Source organism: Castor canadensis, chromosome 6 (genome assembly GCF_047511655.1).
Source record: "Castor canadensis chromosome 6, mCasCan1.hap1v2, whole genome shotgun sequence".
NCBI classification, from domain to species: Eukaryota; Metazoa; Chordata; class Mammalia; order Rodentia; family Castoridae; genus Castor; species Castor canadensis.
In genome coordinates this window covers 168,627,765-168,645,629 of record NC_133391.1, presented here as the reverse complement: position 1 = coordinate 168,645,629, position 17,865 = coordinate 168,627,765, and the positions used below count along the sequence as shown (strand labels likewise).

The following is a 17,865-nucleotide window of genomic DNA, read 5'->3' as shown; positions in this document are numbered from 1 at the left end:
GCAAGCTTCTCTGCATAGGTGACTACCAATTAGAACACATACACTCAGGAGTTAATGTGCCAACTCCTAAGAAGCCTTTCAGCTTCGTATTCCACCTGGGAATGTCAGATAAGGCATTCTCAAGGTTGACTTCTTCAAGAACAAAAATAGGTCACAACCTCAGGGCAGAGAGGTGCCACATTCACACTCAGTCCAAGCACACCTGATTGCCCAGCAGTCACTGACCGTATGATTCAATCGCACACATCTACACCTCAGCAGACAGCTTGGAGACCTTGCCCAGCACCTTCTCCCTCTCTCTCTCTCTCTTTCTCTTTCTCTCTCTCTCTCTTTCTCTTTCTCTCTCTCTCTCTCTCCCTCCCTCCCTCCCATCGACTCTTCCTGTCCCACTCAGTTTTGTGACACGCAGGTAAACAGGAAGCAGGCAACACCGTGCATCAAATCGGCATCGCTAAATGCATGATGCCTCGAAGAGCTGGGGAGTTTACAGTAGTGCACTGGGGGTTTTCTTTCCTACTGTAACAAAGTGATTTCATGTGACACTACAGATGGCTGCCATCCTGTCTGTCTCCCAGCTGTGAGGCATGGATAGTTTTTAGTGAGCAAAAGAGCTGAATACAGAGGTGCCCAATATGTGATGCTGTATTTAATGATGTAAGATGATAGCCGTGCTTGATTTTTGTAAAATAATAATGAAATACTGACTGATTTCGTAAGTTTTATAGCTAGCTTCTGCTGTTTCATTTTGTTTTTTTTTTTTATTGGCAGTTCTGGGGTTTCAACTCAGGCCTCATGCTGGCTATGTAGGCCCTCTACCACTTGAGCCACTCTGCCAGCCCTGCTTCTACTGTTCTTATACTCCATCCGTCTATACTCGATAAAGATGATCAGAGCCTTATGATTTTTGTTTTGATTTTAGCTTAGAGCAACCTCATCAGAATCCTCTTCTGCTGCTGGTCTGTCTTTTAGGACATACATTCATCTGGGATAAAAGCAGTGTTCATTTCAAATACTATAAGAGGGGTGTGTATGGGGGGCTTCTGCTTGCCTGCTCCATTTTAAGTGGTAATTTCTCTTGCTGCCTGTGTTTCAGTGTGGAGCATACGAACTTGCCTCCTTTTTACCTAACCTTGAATATCATTTTGCAGCATCTTTGTATCTACACATGGCCCCTGAATTGGTGCTGATTCCATGCACATCTCTCAGAGCACATAGCCTGGTCCCTCCATCCCTACTGCTTCTTGCATCAAGCAGTGCAGAAACACAAGTTCTCACCCATGGCAATGACACTGAGCTCTCTCAAAACACAAACCATTATGAGAACCAGGGAAAAAAGCATGAGAAGGGAGAGTGAATCACATTTCTCATTAGATGTGCTCCACTTTCTTTCAGGGTTAGGTATAGCTACCCACACCAGTAGTCAGTAACCAGAATGTGCCCAGTATAGTGAAGAGGTTGGTTCCTGAATGGTTTACCTTGTGGGACAACTATAGGGCAGGGAACAGGACAGTGATGACAGAGTCCCATTCCAGAAAGCATGTAGAGTTTGTCAACAAGAGGGGTGGAGAGAATTTAGGTGTGGGGTTGTGCACAGACTCTCACTTGCCCTTGGTCATCAGAGAACATGTTGTTTTTGCCAGTTGGGCAGTGGGGTGCTCCCACCCACCCCCAGCTTAATCAGAGAAGAGATGGAGAGGGATGCTGCCAGATGGAGAAGGAGGAAAGGCATCAATGAGAAAGCTCACTCCAGCCATGTAACGAAGAATTTACAAAGAAAGTGGGAAGGAAGAGCAACTATCTCAAGAGCTGCTAAAATGAAGGTTTGAAGGATTTGGTGATCAGGGAGAGAGAAAAGGAGCTATGTACCAAATCTTCATTAATGAGATGAGATTTAGCAGGGAAGAGGGTTTCCAGTTCCTGATGTTGTGGCCTCTGACTCCTGCTTTTGAAAGGAGTCATACTGTGGAGATCAGTGTGGTGGAAGCGATGTAATTAGCCAATAGTCACAGTGTTCATGTTCCTATTTACAATTCTGTTTTCAAAGCCAGTTTGGGTGATTTTGTCTTCTATACTTACAGTGAGAGTCAGCAAATCTTTTCTTGTGATGAGACATCTCTGACTTTGACACAAACTTCAGTAAATCATTGACCTTGACAATGAACAATGGTTGTTTATTTCTATGGGGATGTTAGTTAGAACCCTACATAAATACTAGGACACCAGGGATCAGCATATGGTCACTGGCCCTTTTCTCCCTGTTTATTAAACAGCTGTAGAATTTCCTGAATCTGGTAAGGTTTATGTGGCCTCAAAACAAAGATTTCTCAGCGGGCACACAGAAACTATTTGGTGCTCAAGAAACAAATACAGGTTTTTCATCTTCACTGTCCTTGAAGGCTCTGCAGCCCATAAAGCTTGTCAATTCTAATTTTCTTTAAGTGACTTGAGATATGAAGGAAAGTATGGCAAATTGTTTGGGTTTTTAGCAGCCCAAGCTCATCCATTCATCAGCTTCTTCTCTTACATTCACAAATAAGACTTCTTCATTGAGGACCTGTTTTTGAAATTAAAGTTAAAACACATACAAACACCATTGCCACCCTTTGAAAAGGGTAACTAGCTAAATGTTATGCTCACATATGAAAAACGTGGCTGTTCAAAATTGTACCAGTTTTCCAGTCATTTTGAAGGGGAACTAATCCATTAATGTAATCACATGAAGCTGAGAATGAAAATACTCCAAATTAGTGACTGTTAGATTGCTTCCCTATTTCAATACAAGATACCAAATAGAAAAAAAGAACCAATAGAATGTTCTTGTGGACAGCCTGGGTGATTGAAGACCAAGCTGGATTTTGTATATCGATGAAATGTTCAGCTTCTCTTTGCTATAATAAAGCAAGCTTTCATCTATTTTTAAGATAAACTGTTTGTTAAAGATTCATTTAAGCTAATTCCATCAACAATTCCAAAAACCACTAGAGTTAAATATTTAAACTAAATTTTGAGGGCCAAAAGGGAGTATTTGCAGTTTAATGCAGAAATAAAAACCACCTGATGTACCAGTTGCTTTCATTAGTTTGTCTCAGCTCTGTTGCTGCTAATGAAATTTAATTAAATTGATTTGGATACTTAAAGGTACAGTATATAGAAGGATAAGGTTTTTTTTGTAGTACCATCTTTTAAAAGCAGATACTATATAAATTCATTTTATGAATACAATTTAATTCAATTAAATTATTAATTCAATTATTCTAAAGACCTAATATCACCAAGAAGATTTGATAAGCTGGAAAAAAATATATATATAATTTAGTTGAAGAACATAATGTCATTGTTAGCTCCCAGGAGTGAGTTGGTACCAACAGAATGAAACAAAATCAAACAAAGAAAGAGCTTTGGAAACTGAAATAAGATGAAACAAGCCCTCTTATTTCCCTGGCATTACTTTTGAGGCTTTAGTTCAAAGAGCTGACTTGGATGGTCTTCAGCTATGTCCTTTGTGTTCCAATTAATGCAGCAAAGTTAAAATTGGGATGAAATCGAACAAAGTAGAGTCTTCAGGTTTAAAAACTCAATGTCTGGCTTGTAGCACTTACATCATTTTGGCACTGGAAAAGCTTATTGCTTATAAGCCGCCAATAAGTTCAAAGTTCGCCCTAGGTGTCACATCTGTTCCACATTGCCAAGCCTGTGTGCCTCCACTAAGCCTACCTGTGAAGGTAGCTCCATGGGTACTTCTAGTCAGTAAATACTAGTAGGTAGCTCGCATCATGCTAGGCAAGAATGGAGGAAGAGATGGGCATGGCTCCTGACAGAGTGATGGAGGAAGAATGAGCAATCCCAAGTGGCCACAGTGACAGCCATTTGTAATTAAAGCCATGAAATTAAGGTCCGTGTTATTATGAGAATCATCACTAGTCTTGGGGAGTTAGAGAGTCAGGAAGGGTTCCCGGAGGAAGTAACACTTAAACTGAGATAGAAATAGGCTGGAGAGAAAGGAGGGAAGGCTGAGGAATTAATGCAGACAGTGCAGGTGGAAGGGCGGGAATGACATGGCAGAGGAAGTGCAAGAAGGAGAAGGCCAGTGAGGCTGAAGAAAGGAATTGAGCAGAGGTGGAAGGAGATGAACTTAAAGATGTGGGTGGGACTTTGTCCTGAGAGAGAGTGGACATTACTGAAGAGTTTAACTAGGAGACTGACAAGTTCAGAATGGGATTTTTAACAGTGTGTTCTGAGTGCTTAATGGAAAATAGATAGAAGAAGATAAAGCTGGCTGCACAAAACCAGTGAGGCAGGAATTGTACCAGGACCATGGACTGAGGAAGTGAAGAGGGGAGATACAGCTGGATTTGACAGACACTGAGGAAACAATGAGCATGGAGTGGTGCTAGACACAGTGGAGCTTAGGGAGAAGGAGGGATTAATTGCATAACTCCTGTTTCTGAGAAGAACAGGAGATTTGCTGAGATGGGCAACAGTGGGAGCAGAACAGCTTTGGGGATGATGTGGACAGTGGGAGGATGTGTGGACCGTAGGAGCTTCCAGCTACTCATGTGAAGACGTCTACAAGGTTGTACAGTTGAGCTCTAATATATACTTAGAGTGCAGGAGTGAAGAGCAGATAGAGAAATAAATGTGGATTCTGGTGGCATTAAGATGTCTTTAAAAATGATGTGAGAGCAAGTGAGATCACCTCCTGTCAGAGGTATGGGGTGCAAAGCAAAGATGCTTCAGGAAGATCCAGGGGAGTGTGAAAGAGATGGAGAAGGGGCTGCATGGGAGGTAAGAGAAAAATGAGGACAGTAGTGTCAGAAAGCCTGGGAGGAGGATGTTTCTTGGAGGAGAATGTGGCAGGGACTAGCCTCTTTTGTATATGACAGCTTCTTATGGCCACATGACAGATGACAGAGACCTAGCCAATGGGGATGAGGTGATGGGCATCAGCATTGCCAGGTCCTGCCTCAGAGCAGGCTGTGGCTCTAGATGGAAGGATGAGTATGTGCCCTGAGCATCCATGACAAAAGAAAGGAGCTTGCCCTCCTACCTGAACACCTGCCAGTATGGCTACTTCAGTAGGAAAGTAAACTTCTATGGAGTTGGACTGTTAGATATGTAGGTTTGTGAGTTACAGCCGGCCGTCCTCCCTAACTCATGAGATCAGTGCAAGGCTGCAACTAGGAGCAATTCCAATGCCATTGTGAGGGCAGCTGTCAGAACTGGTTGCAGGGGTTGGAAGAATTAAATGGAAAGTGAGGAAGGCATAGAGGATGAAAGTGAATTCCAACCCTTCTATAAACGTAATAGTGAGAGGGAATGTCAGGATGGAAGGAGGGGGAAAGTGGTCACAAGAGGGCATTGCTTTTATTTGTTAATGAGAGAGACACAATGATGATGTGTGTCTATCCAGGAAGTATGACCAGAGGGAGAGGCTAAAAAAACAGGAAAGAGAAATGGATATAAGAAGGCTCGTGCTCAGAGAAAATTACCTCAGAAACCTGGACTTTAAATAGGGGAAAAATAATATTTTAGAATACAGTCCAGTAAAAATAAGTATAAACTAAAATATTTAGGAAATAGCTTGAAAAGCATACCATTATATAATTGGGAAAAAAGTAACCCAAAATGGACATATTCACCTCCTTGCTTCCAAAACTTAGAAGAAAGCCAAGTAAATAGTAAGTACTCAATAATATACATGGAATAAGTGTAGAAATGTCTATTTGAGGGTAGGACAGGGAGGATGGTACTAAGAGAAATCATGTATTAAATGAGTGAGTGTAAAAAAATGGATCTTACAATGTAGATGTGCATGGGGAAATCTGATTGATGTGTATCTTTGTTGATGCTACATAGTTCACCAGTGGTGAATCTGTCACTTGGTTAAATGAGGCACTAGTAGTGAGTACAACATAAGAGGCTCTCAGAGGAGTGCTTGGTGACTGTGTCACCAGGCTTCCTCATGGGCCACCTGGCCAAGAGCACTGTGATAAGGCAACCAGCAACAACCAGAAATATTGAGGTATTTCCAGATTCTTTGACCTCACTTCTTCCCTTAGTCACTAAGTTCTTTATGTTTAAGCAACGAAAAACAGTCTGCAAACTTACAGGTCTTCTTTTCCTCCCTGCATAGGACTGAGGAGCCATGGATTTGAGCAGTTTTCTAAGTCAAAGCCAAGTGGTAATTAGGGTAGAAGCATTTTCAATGAGATGGAAACACAGTGGGATCTGTCCAGAATGTGTTTTTAGTGTTGGTGGTTTAGCTCAGTGACAGAGCTCAGCATGTGCCAGGATTTTGGTTTAATTCCCAGCACTACCAAAATAAATAAATAAATAAATAAATCTAAGAATGTGTTTTTATAAAAACCAGGCAGATAGTCAAAAGGAGTTTTGGTGTTTGTATGTACATAATATACACATTGTGGGCACAAATATGTCGATGGCATTTTTTTCATTTTACCACCTTGTAATAGAAACTTTTTTTTTTTTTGGTTAGATGCCTCCCCACCCCTCAGCCCCAGGCAGGGACAGTTGATCACATGGCTGAGCAGTGGGAGCCAGGTCTCCAAAAGAAAAAGACATGTCCTGCCTATTCTCTTCCCTTTGAGTTGTCTGGCGTGTAGACCGACAGAGCTGTTAAGTTCTGAGAATGACAAGCCAGAGACAGGAGCCCCAAGTGAGGAGGAGCCAACCCTGACTCTGGGAAGTGTTTTTATCAGATTACTTTGATTATGACACTCCCCTTTCCTGTGAGAGGGTGTGGGGCCGAATAATGGTCCTCCACAATGTCTTTGTCCCAATCTCCCAAATCTGTGAATATCTAATCTTAAATGGCAAAAGGGAGTTTGCATAGATGATTAAGTTAAAGACCTTGGGGGGGGCAGTTATTCTGAATATTCAAGACAGCCTGTTGTAAGGTTGTTCCTTATGAGAGGGATTCACAAGGTCACAGAGAAGGCAATGTGACTATGGGTGGTGATAGAAGCAGAGAAAGGAGAGAGAGAGAGGGAGAGAGAGAGAGAGAGAGAGAGAGTAAAAATTGCTAAGTTACTGCCTTTGAAGATGGAGAAGGAAGCCACTAGCCAAGGAATGCAAGCTACCACTAGGATCTGGCAAAAGACTCTGCAGAGAAGGTCTGGAGGAGTGAACCCTGTCAACTCTTTCATTTTAGCCTGTGAAACCTGCTTTGGATTTCTGACCTCAGGAACTATAAGATTGTGTCTTGTGGTTTTTTTAAGCCACTAAGTTTGTGATAAATTATTAGTGCTGCAATAGAAAGCTAATATTGGGGATAATAAATTTTTAATTTCTCTCAGATGTGTTTATTCTAGGTTTCTAGACATAATATCTTAGAATTGTGGAAAAGTTGTAGGTAATTAAAAAACTGATAAGGTACTATGACAGAATGTTAATGTGATTTTCCATGGTGTCTATTTTGGCTGAGGTCGGAAGGCAGGGGATAATGGATGCTCCACTGACCCACATTGTTGAAGTAAAGCACTAAAACGTCCATTCAGAGGTGCAAAAGTGGTGGCCACACAGAGTCCTGGAAGAATTAACATGTGATCCTCTCCAGATTTTATATGATTGGGTAAGAAGTCTCTAGAAGGTGGAAGGAAATTCCTGCAGGTAGCCAGTGGCTGGGCATTCCTCCCTCTCCCTCTCTTGAAGCCCAAGGAATGAACTACTTAAAGACCTGACCATTAGCTCCCTGGAGTTTGAGGGCTGCAGAGACTGGTGTCTGGAGTAGAATTACCAGGCCAACACACAGACTCAGTGCCAGAGGTGAGAAGCTTAAGTTTCAGATCCATTAATTGCAGGGGCCCCTCCTAAGAGTTGTACATGATTTTATAATCGTAGAGTTTACTCTTCTTTTGAAACAGGACTTCTAAACACATATGTTAGAGGAGCATAGGATTAGTATCTACCCTGGTCTATATGTGGATGAGTCATGGAAGCCTGAGATAGTGTTGTGAGTATTGGGCAGGAAGAGGCATCAAGAGATGGGAGGTCCTCAGGGTGTGAGAGGAATGGTATCTCCAAGCAAAGCACACACCTCCGCCCCCATGAGAAAAGGAGCGAGCATGAGGACATCTCATACAGGCAGTGTACCAAAGGCCCTCCTTATCATAACCCCCGCGCCTGCTTTCTCCACTCTGTGCAACACAGTTGGGGATGCGAGGATAGGAAAAGGCACAAATTATAAAGCTGGAAAAAGACAAGCAACTGAACACACCCCCCCTACCAAAAAAAATTAAGATTCTAATAGCTCTAACACCACCCAATCTACTGGGACCCACCAGAAAAGGTATAAGTTTGAGTTAATTGCCTGAAGCTGGCAACACGAGTGTATGTAAAATTACATTAAACTTACTGAGTTTTCTAGTCCTTGATCCAATTCTTTCTTCCTGCCTTTGTCTCTAGAGTACTTTTTTAAGGTTTTGACTTAAAGCTTTATGGGTGAAGCTTTGTGATAGAGTGGAATTACAGAGGAAATATTTAATTTGGGCTCAGCCATGAGGACTCCCCCCCACTTGGTGATCTATTCCAGCAATAACTATAACTCAGTCACTTCTTGTTTAGCAGCTGCCATGTGCATCGACTTCCACTTTTGCACAATTGATTTTTTTCTTTTGTTCCCATTTGTACATTTGTTTTTGGACAGATATCATATGATGAGTGTCTAAGAATTGTCTCCAAGAGGTCAAGGGACCTCGTGAAGAAAGACCTTCTTTGTCAATACTAACATCAACAAGTAAGTGCCCAGATTTATGGAGAAGAAAAGTGTCACAGCTGAGTTTAACCTCAGTCTTTCCATTTTGTATCCTAACTTCACATCAAATGATTTAGAAAGAAAACACTTGAGGAGCTGCAATTTCAAACATCCATTTTCTTTCTTTTTTCTTTCTTTCTTTCTTTCTTTCTTTCTTTCTTTCTTTCGTCTCTCTCTCTCTCTCTCTCTCTTTTCCCCCCTTTCCTTTTTTTTTTTTTTTTTTTTTTTTAAGAATCTGGGCAAAAGTCCTTATGGTTTTTAATCATCCCTTGGTAAATTTCCAACACAGTAGAAAGATTAAGAAATTCTTGGTGAATAAGCTCCTTGATAAAATGACAACTCTACATTCGGTAGTTTTAATTTACTTCTATACAGGGTTTACTGCCTCCCATCACTATCTTAGATGCCCAGAAAGTGAGATCTAAAGGAAGTAGTGAAGAATTTCTTCCTCTTCTTATTGCAAAGCTGAAATAAATTTGCAATTTGACCTTATGTTTTTCCTTGACAAAATTTCAAAGTAGATTTCTATTCTCATTGGAATCTAGTGTCCTTCTTTAAATGCCCAGCAGATGAGGGTGGTGAAGGGATGTCAAATATCGTCCATAATTTCAGGTTGGTAGCACCAGGTCTACTGGCGCAGTGCTCACCTGTGCACAGTGGTCAGTCTCCCATAAGCATCAAAAGACTACACCCACTATGGTTTGGATATTGGAGGAAATCTGCAGGCATTCCCTTACCTATCCATAATTACTTATTGATTTCTTGTTTTGTCAGTGCAATGGTGACAAAAGCCAATGAAATGAATAAGAGGCAGGAAGAAAAGAGAGTCCTGTGTGAGACAGGCTGCGAAGGGCCCAATTCCACTCCTATCATAGCTCATTATTCGCTTGCTGAATGGTACGTGCAACCTGAGAGTCTATCTTCCCTGACGATAAAGGAAAGGACATCTAAAGATTAGTTTTATGTTTTGTTTCTCTCAACAAAATGGCGAGAGCAAATGTACAATATCACAATTCTGAGAAACATGACCTTAGTTTCTAGCATGGGCAGTTTGGTCTTCTTGAAGATATGAGCTCATTGTGCAAGGCAGCAATGTCTCATGTGAGGAGGAAACACAATCCTTAAAACACCAGGCCAGGAAGGGTAGTGGGGGAGAATTAGAGTTCTCATCCCACTCATTGTTAACACGAATTTGATTCTGATGCTTGATGTCTTTGATTTTATCCTGCATTTACAATTAAGGATTTTAATTCTCATAGAGAGGCAATGTGTAGATGCTGTTCTTTCCGGATCACTTTGAATTTCTTAGAACAGAATAAATAAGCCTCAGGAACATAAACGCTAAATGCTGGAAACATTATTTATTACTTGACAAAGAGGGGCTGGCATGTCCCTTCTACAGTAACTTTATAGGGCACGTTTCAAGGGTCTAACAAGTGTTCTAGGAAGGCAGTCCATGGCGAAGCAAGGAAATGAAAGACAGAGGTGGTGTCCCCTCAATTCTGCTTGTCTCTTTTGGTACTCAACCCTCAGAGATGTTTTAACTTTACTTCCTGTTACTTCTTCCACCTCATCTGAAGTGGGCCCGTGTCTCAGAAGGCAGACTAGGGTTCACTGTATCTGGAGCTTCAAGATTGCCCGGTAAATTAATTATGCAGAGAAGGGTCACTAAGGTACCATACAAGATAGTCTGGGATGAGTCAGCCTGGCATCATGGTGCTTCTTGAAATCCCATGTGGAAGCCTGAAGCTCACAATTGGTTTCGATGGAGCAGAGTGGCCCCATCAGCTAAGTCACACAAGATTCTGAGACCAGGCAGAAGCTGAGAAATAACCAAAAGCTGCTGTGCTAAGCTGGTGTGTTCTTCTGAATTTAGGAATGAGTGCTACAGCAGAAAGATGTCATGAAAGGTGACAAGGAACATCCTGGCTGACAAACCCCAACCAGGCAGGAGCGATTCACTGGCCAGTGAAGTATTTAGGCATGCTGGGTATAATTTGTCACTAAGCGGCCATTTTGCCCCAGTGTGAGACTGGATATGAAGATCTAGTTTGCATTTTTAACAATTTAAAAGTAACATAATATTATGTTACAATAACCGAAGGAATATTTCAATCCAAACACTAAAAACTATGTGCTAACTCTTGTGTAAATTTGAGTCTAGATTCAACAGGAGAAGCACAGAAGATTTTTTAGGCCAGTGAAAATACTTTGTGTGATACATGTTGTATACATTTGTTCAAACCCATAGACTGATCTCACCTAAAGTAAATCCTAATGGAAACGATTATGATGTGTCCATGTAGGTTCACTGACTATAAGAAATATACCATTCTGGTGGGAGATCTTGATTATGGGGAGTCTGGGTATGTCTGGGGCAGGAGATATATAAGAAATCTCTGAACCTTCCTAATTTTTCTATGAAACTAAAACTGCTCTGAAAATGTAAATATGTTGAACTCTCATGGGTATATGACTTTCTATGACACAAAGCACCTTGATGATTGCTATTGAGATGGTCAGCAACTCAGTGAGGCAGGTGTTAAGGCTTTTACTTCACACATGAGAACACTAAGCACAGGATGGGATTGAGGGAGAGATGCCCTTGGTCTCCATGAGAAGCTGTGAATGTTCTTTGATGAGGGGTTTGAGGAAAGTTAGCAACTCTGATACAGGAAGCAGAAGAAAGGCATCATGTATGGAGGCCCAGACCTTCAAACCTCCAGGGTCCCTAGAGTATGTCCAGATGCTGACAGAGAAGATTCTGCTGGTACAAGAACTGCCATGGATCATCTGAAGAGGTTATTTAATTTCCTAAAGATTGCCTGGTAAGAAAAACTGGATGCAAAACAACACAGTACATTTCTGAGCACTGACTATGAAACCTCGTCCATCAAAAGTCTGCTTACTTTGTCCTGTCCCTCACCAGCAGCTGCCCAAAGTCAGTTCTTACAGTCCTGCCCAAGGTCATGCTGCTAGGAAGAGGCAGGGCTGTACCTTGGACTCTGGACTGTCTGATTCTAAGTCCTAGGCTCCTTGATTTCTCCAAATAGTATGACAAATCTTCCAGGCACAAATCTGATGCCTAGCTTTGTTAGCAGAAGTTGAGTGTCCAGCACTAGGGCATTCATAACCTCCCTCTACCTCCTCTGCTTCAAATACACTCGGAGCATCTATGCATCATGCAAGGAATGTAGACTTGCATGCCTACGAGAACAGCAACAGCAATGGTGAAGGCTGTGGTCACGCTGATGCATTAGCACTCCGCATGTCTAGCCTAGGGGGGAATGATGACCTCCTGCAGACAGACAGCTAGTCTCAAAGCCAGGACAGCTGTCACAGAGAAGGGAAATTAGACTTGTTCAGGGTGACTTTGGAGACAGAAGTTGCAGATAAAGAAATTTGTCCCTAATATAAGCAAGAAGTTTCAGCTAATCATAGTTGACCTAAAACGGAATAATACACTTCATTAGGTTGTATTTGTGATCAACATTAAAGATATTTGAACAAAAGTAAATGAGGCCTGGAGCCAAGACTGCCTTTTTTTTCTGCCACATAATTTTTGAAGGGGTCGTACCACTTTTCCTGGTCTCCTTGCAGCTATGGTGATGGGCTGAGTTTCAGTGATGACAGGGGCTGCAGCTCCTGAATCCTTTGCCTCCCTCTCCTTTTTTGTGGGTTGAGATGAGAAGCAGGAAGACATAGAGAGCTTTGCTCACACATGCAAGGACAACTGCAGAGCAACAGGACAGGCCCCAGGTGGCCCTGGGCTACCTTCCTGACTGGGTGTGGTTCCATGAAAAGACAGCTGTTTAGTTGGCCCTTCCATAGTTTTGAGTCTCCCTGCTAGAGTAACTTGGTCTGTGTCCCAACTAGTTGAACTATTTCCTGGTGATCTTGTATCAGTTATTAAGTGATTTCTGTATCTTTTAATTCTGTGCCCTGTCCCCCAGGTATCCCATGGATCTACAACTATATTCAAACATAAGCACCTCATTTCATCAGTGGCCTTTTTTGTTTTTTTAAGTCTTGAAGTTCTAAAAGATCAAGTACTTTTGAGCTTTTGTTTGTCTTTGACCCCTACTTCCTCTCTGTTCCCAAGGTTCTCCTTCCTTTCCTTAGGAACACTCACTAAAATGACACAGATGATAATAAAATGTAGTTCTCTTTGTGGGTATCTAAACTTAAGGAGTGTTTTGAAAGGTGATGCATTATTTACCTTGCATGTCATAAGCTTCTTCCACAATTGTTTATTTTCTCTTAGGTGAACAGAGGGGCAGGCCTCCCTCAAGTTAAAGGACAGATAACAAACATATTTGGGCTTCAAATGTGTGTCATGGATCAACTGCAGTTTTGCTTTGGTCATAACACCCATCTGGAAGAATATTCTAGCTGGTTCAATGTGTCTCTCTCAGTAAAATAAAGCAGTCATGCTAAGGCTATGAGTTCCTGGCCTTCCTTCCTGACTCTAGGAGGACAGGAGCCAGTGATGGATGGAGCCAGATTCTGTCTCAGACATTCACAGCCACCATTCTCAACTCCATCCCCTCTCATGGTTTCCTGCTTATCATAATGTACTTCTGCTTACCTCCTAAATATGCAAACGTTAAATGTTCTTTAAGATTTTGCCTTATAATTTTCATTCCCTTAATTCAGGCTTTAAATCCTAATGTGTATACTTCAGACTCTAATGAAGTTGCTAATAATTGTTCCATCTTTCATTTTTTGCCCACAGAAGCTGTGTCCATGTCTTGAGTTTTCGTTAGAACTGTTCCTTTGCTAAGCCTATAATAGTTGTGTAATAAATAGATTTAAAGGATAATTAAAAGATATGGATCAGACATTTTTTGATGGTATGTAAATTGTCAATGAAGAACAAAATAGAAATCTACTTCCCCACTGATTAAAAACAAATCATGGGGATGAATGAAAGAACTTGGTTTTCTCACAGAAGGCCTTTCAAATAGAAAGCTTTTTTGAATTTTGAGCTTTGCTATTAACAACACTCATGACACAGAGCACAAAGGTCCTTGTTTCATTTCACAACTGCATAATTTGGAAATGATTAAGAACAGCTCTTTCTCAACATTTTTTAATCATGGGTCAACTAAAAACATCACATTGATTTCTTCAGCCCATCTTTCTTGAAGCTCTTCACATAAAATACATTTTAAACTATCTTTAGCTCTTGAGTTTTAGCTCCATTAAATTTCTGTCAACACATTCTTATTTTCATGGATATAGAAAGACAATTACACTTTTTGAACTCTACTACCAACAAAGAAAAAAAGAAGGTTAAAACTTGTGCTACTGTTCAACAAACAGCTTGCAGAGTCTCTGAAAGCTGTTTCCCTTCAATGCACATAAGTGTGAGCAGGTGCATTTCCACAGAAAGGAAGCATTCAGAATCCAAGTGAAAGTGGTTTACTTGAGGCAATAATATCTCTTGGAGCTTCTGGAGCTACTGACTTAGAACACCAGCTCCTCTCTAATTTATTACATGAGCTTCATGTCTGGCTGCCTGTGTAGCCGAAGGACACTTTTTTGGTAGAGACTTCATGGCTCCCGGAGGAGTTCAAGAAGGAACTAAGCAGAGAAACTGGGATCCAAATTTCATGCAAAACAGAACAGAACCCAAAAATATTTGCTCATCATAACATGCAAAATGCATAGAAAGAGATATAAGTACTCTCGAACATTCTGTGAACACTTAGAATCTCAGTTTCAACTTAAACATACCACCGCTCAGGGAATAGGAAAACTTTGAAAGAAATGTATAAGTTAAACTTTATAAACTTAAAGTGCAAAGTAATGAATGATTAAGGGAGGGAGGAAGGCCTTGGGGAAATCTAAAAATAGACCATAACTTAGTAGAGCTAGTTATTAAATATTTAGTTTCTCCCATTGACTTAGAAAAATATAAAATTTCCCTCTGGCAAGATGGCTCTCATGCTATGTGATGTCAGACTCTTATTGTGGCCCCACATTCCTGCCCAAGGAGTCAGTGTGAGCCAGGCTAGTGACCGGGAATGGATGCATCAGTGCAATGGCTTTGGTCTCTCTCTCCATGTGCAGCCAGGTGGCTGCAGTCATTGATGGAGGTCCATTGTCTTCCCCAGCCCTGTTTTTGCTTTCTGAATCCTGGTACTTCTCCTTGTGAGTCCATCGTGTTCTCTTGCCCTGTTTATTAACTCTAACCCAAATTATCTATTCTTCCTGGAATAGTAACAGCAAAACCATAGCTTCTGGGAGATATCATTAAAAATTTCTCCCTTCCTACCCAAAAAAGAAAAGTTATATATCCTCTACTTAATAGCATTTGGAAATAAGGTGTAGAACCCAAATCTCTACATGTGGCATTCTGCTCTTTATTTTTGAGCCACTTTGGGAGTGAAGACTCCTTTTAATGCACAATATGAGTTCTAATGAGAAATGCCAAGACCCTGCAATGGTGATCAGTGGGACCATCACCCGGCAGCAAGGTGCAGAAAACCTCAGGGGCTAAGCACATGGGTCAGGCATTTGGGTCTTTTATTCCTTGTTCCTAAGCTGAAATACTTTTTGACTTCATTGGCTTTTTATTGTTTCTCTATTTCCTCTCCGAAATTACTTGATGAACTTGTCGAAACTTTTTTTTTTCCAAAATCCCTGAGTATTACTTTTTTGCAGAAGCTCAGGAAAACAGGTGATTTAGTATAGTTTATGATATTATATCATCTTATTTAAAAATAGCTAGAAGAATCTTGAATGCTTCTACCATAAAGCAATGATAAATATCCTGAGATGACATAACATATACTTGTACTGAAGTGTCACACTGTGTCCAATACATACATGTAATTATTATAGGTTAATTAAAAATAAAATAAATCATAATACCTTAGGGAATCAAGAAAGAAGATTTGGGGTAAGATTCTGAGTGTGGGTCTCTTTAGTCCAGAAATCTCATGGAACTGGGAAGACATTTAGGGCCTCTTTTTGCTGCTTCATTGATTCTCTTGTTTCTGCTACTGTGCATATTGGTAAGTACTCTCCACACCTGTGATGCCTTTTGTATGGCCAGGTATTATCACGTCTCTGGGCCTGGGGCCCATGTGCACTGATGAGTCAAGAAGGTAAACACACCTTACCTTTTTGTACAGACTCCTCAGATCTCGGTACTGCCACATGCTGTTTAGGACCTGAGATGCGGCCTTGACTACCTTTGGAGAGTGTCTGACAAAGAAAAGACAGGACATGCAGGTGGTGAGTAGCAGCTGGCTAGAACCCACACTGACTTGTCAGGAAATGTCAAGATCCACATCCTTCTGGCTTTTCTGACTCTGTCGCTCTCAGCCTGGGCAGTACAATCCCCAGTCTCATCAACACATTAATAAGGGTGAGAGACAGGAAGGTGTTACAAAGAATTTTCACAATGCAAAGAGCAGTGGCATTTACTGAGAAAGCAGATTTGGTGTTTGACTACAAAATGGAGCAGAAAGAGAATGGAAGTGAAAAGGAAGGGCTGGATTCAGGGGTTTGGATGGCAGTGTTGTGTGACACCTGGATAATAAGAAGCAAACATCCATAGTTTCAACTGAAGTGCAAGAGCATAGCTGGTGTCTGCTCTCTACACCCGCACATCACAGGGAGTTGTCCTCCACTTGCTGCTGATGCCAAGAATGGGAGACTGGCAGTGAGTGTGACATGGCACACACTTCTGTGTATGCAGATGAATGCACATGAACAAGAATCTGTAAACAAAGCCCTGTATGCGCTCCAAGTTCTGTTCTCTGCACCATAGTGCCACCAGTGAGTAACCAAGGTCATAGGAACTTTTGGAGAGAGCCTCTTAACTCTTTCTCAAATCTTTATGAAAATATAACTAGATATTTTGCCTTTTGGTTCAGGGCTAATTCACACCTAAAAGCAGAGACTCAGTCAATAAATATATGTTGATTCCATTCAATCAAATTCTAGCAGGTTATTCTCCTGAGTGATCACAGATCCTGTTAATGACCTGGCACTCTTTATTCTAATGGGCTGACTTCACAACAAGCTGCACAATTCTAGTGGCTGTCATGGCCATTGCGCTCTACTTTAGGGCCACTTGTTCTTTCTGTGAAAGGTCGGATAGTAAATATCCTTGCCTTTGGGGGCCATACGATCTCACTCACTCAACTCTACCACTGTAGCGTGAAGAGTCATAAATCATTAGACACATGGATATGGCTGTGTTCCAATGACAGGTTATTTATAAAAACAAGCAGAGGGTGGACTTGGCCTGTGGGCTATGGTTTGTGGACCATTGGAATGGTGACTCCTGGTGTTGGACAGGGTGTTTCCACTCATGATGACTCCAAGGTGATGGCCAACTCTGAATATGACTGGTAGGCAGGGGGTGATGGAGCCACTGAAAACAATATTTGAATTGAAACCAATGAGGCCTTTGAAAAAGCGGCCTTTGAAATAGAAAGTGAGCAGACAGTAGATGGTTGAGGTCGGATCTGAGAGCCAAAGTAAATGGACCCTTGAAGGACATGCATTTTGCAATGGCTGATAAAATGCATGGTATTTCATGAGGTTTACATGTTTAAAATTTAGACTAAGTTTACTTCATTTACTGAAGGGCAATAGTAACAGTTACTTATTTCTGAGATGGAGTTTAACTTTGGTTGCATTATATCAAGCACTTTAAAAGAAAAATATAGTGTTAATATAAATTTTCATTTTTTTCTCTTTGAAAGATTAGCAATATTAAAGTAATATTTATTTTATCTTACCAAAATGAATCATTGTTTAATTATTTCACAATTTATGATATCTTGGTCCAAAGGTATTTTTAAATTCCTTTGACTTAAAGACATAGAATTTTAAATCTTTTCTTGGATAGGGATAGAGGTACATTTTATTATTATATAATCAATGTGAAACAAAGATTAAATGCTCTGTTTTGTTGTATTTTATCACTGTTAGCTAGAGATTTGACTATGACAATAGAGAGGCAACCCTAGAGTAATATTAATATTCAGGTAGTGACAGTGCAGTAGAAACATTTAGTATGAAAAATTTTTTCTGACACAGTCTGTTATTTTGTTTCTACTTCTTGCTTA

At 40.9% G+C, this 17,865-nt stretch overlaps 1 protein-coding gene across 7 annotated transcripts in view; it reads right to left on the bottom strand.

The window, feature by feature from the left end:
* Nucleotides 1–17,865, bottom strand: part of Ctnnd2 (catenin delta 2) — an 858,282-nt gene that overhangs the window by 25,561 nt on the left and 814,856 nt on the right. For all 7 annotated transcript variants that reach the window (XM_074077729.1, XM_074077725.1, XM_074077730.1 and 4 more), the window contains one exon: nucleotides 15,904–15,988. In XM_074077729.1, the coding sequence (XP_073933830.1) occupies nucleotides 15,904–15,988 (85 nt within the window). The remainder of the gene's footprint in view (nucleotides 1–15,903; nucleotides 15,989–17,865) is intronic.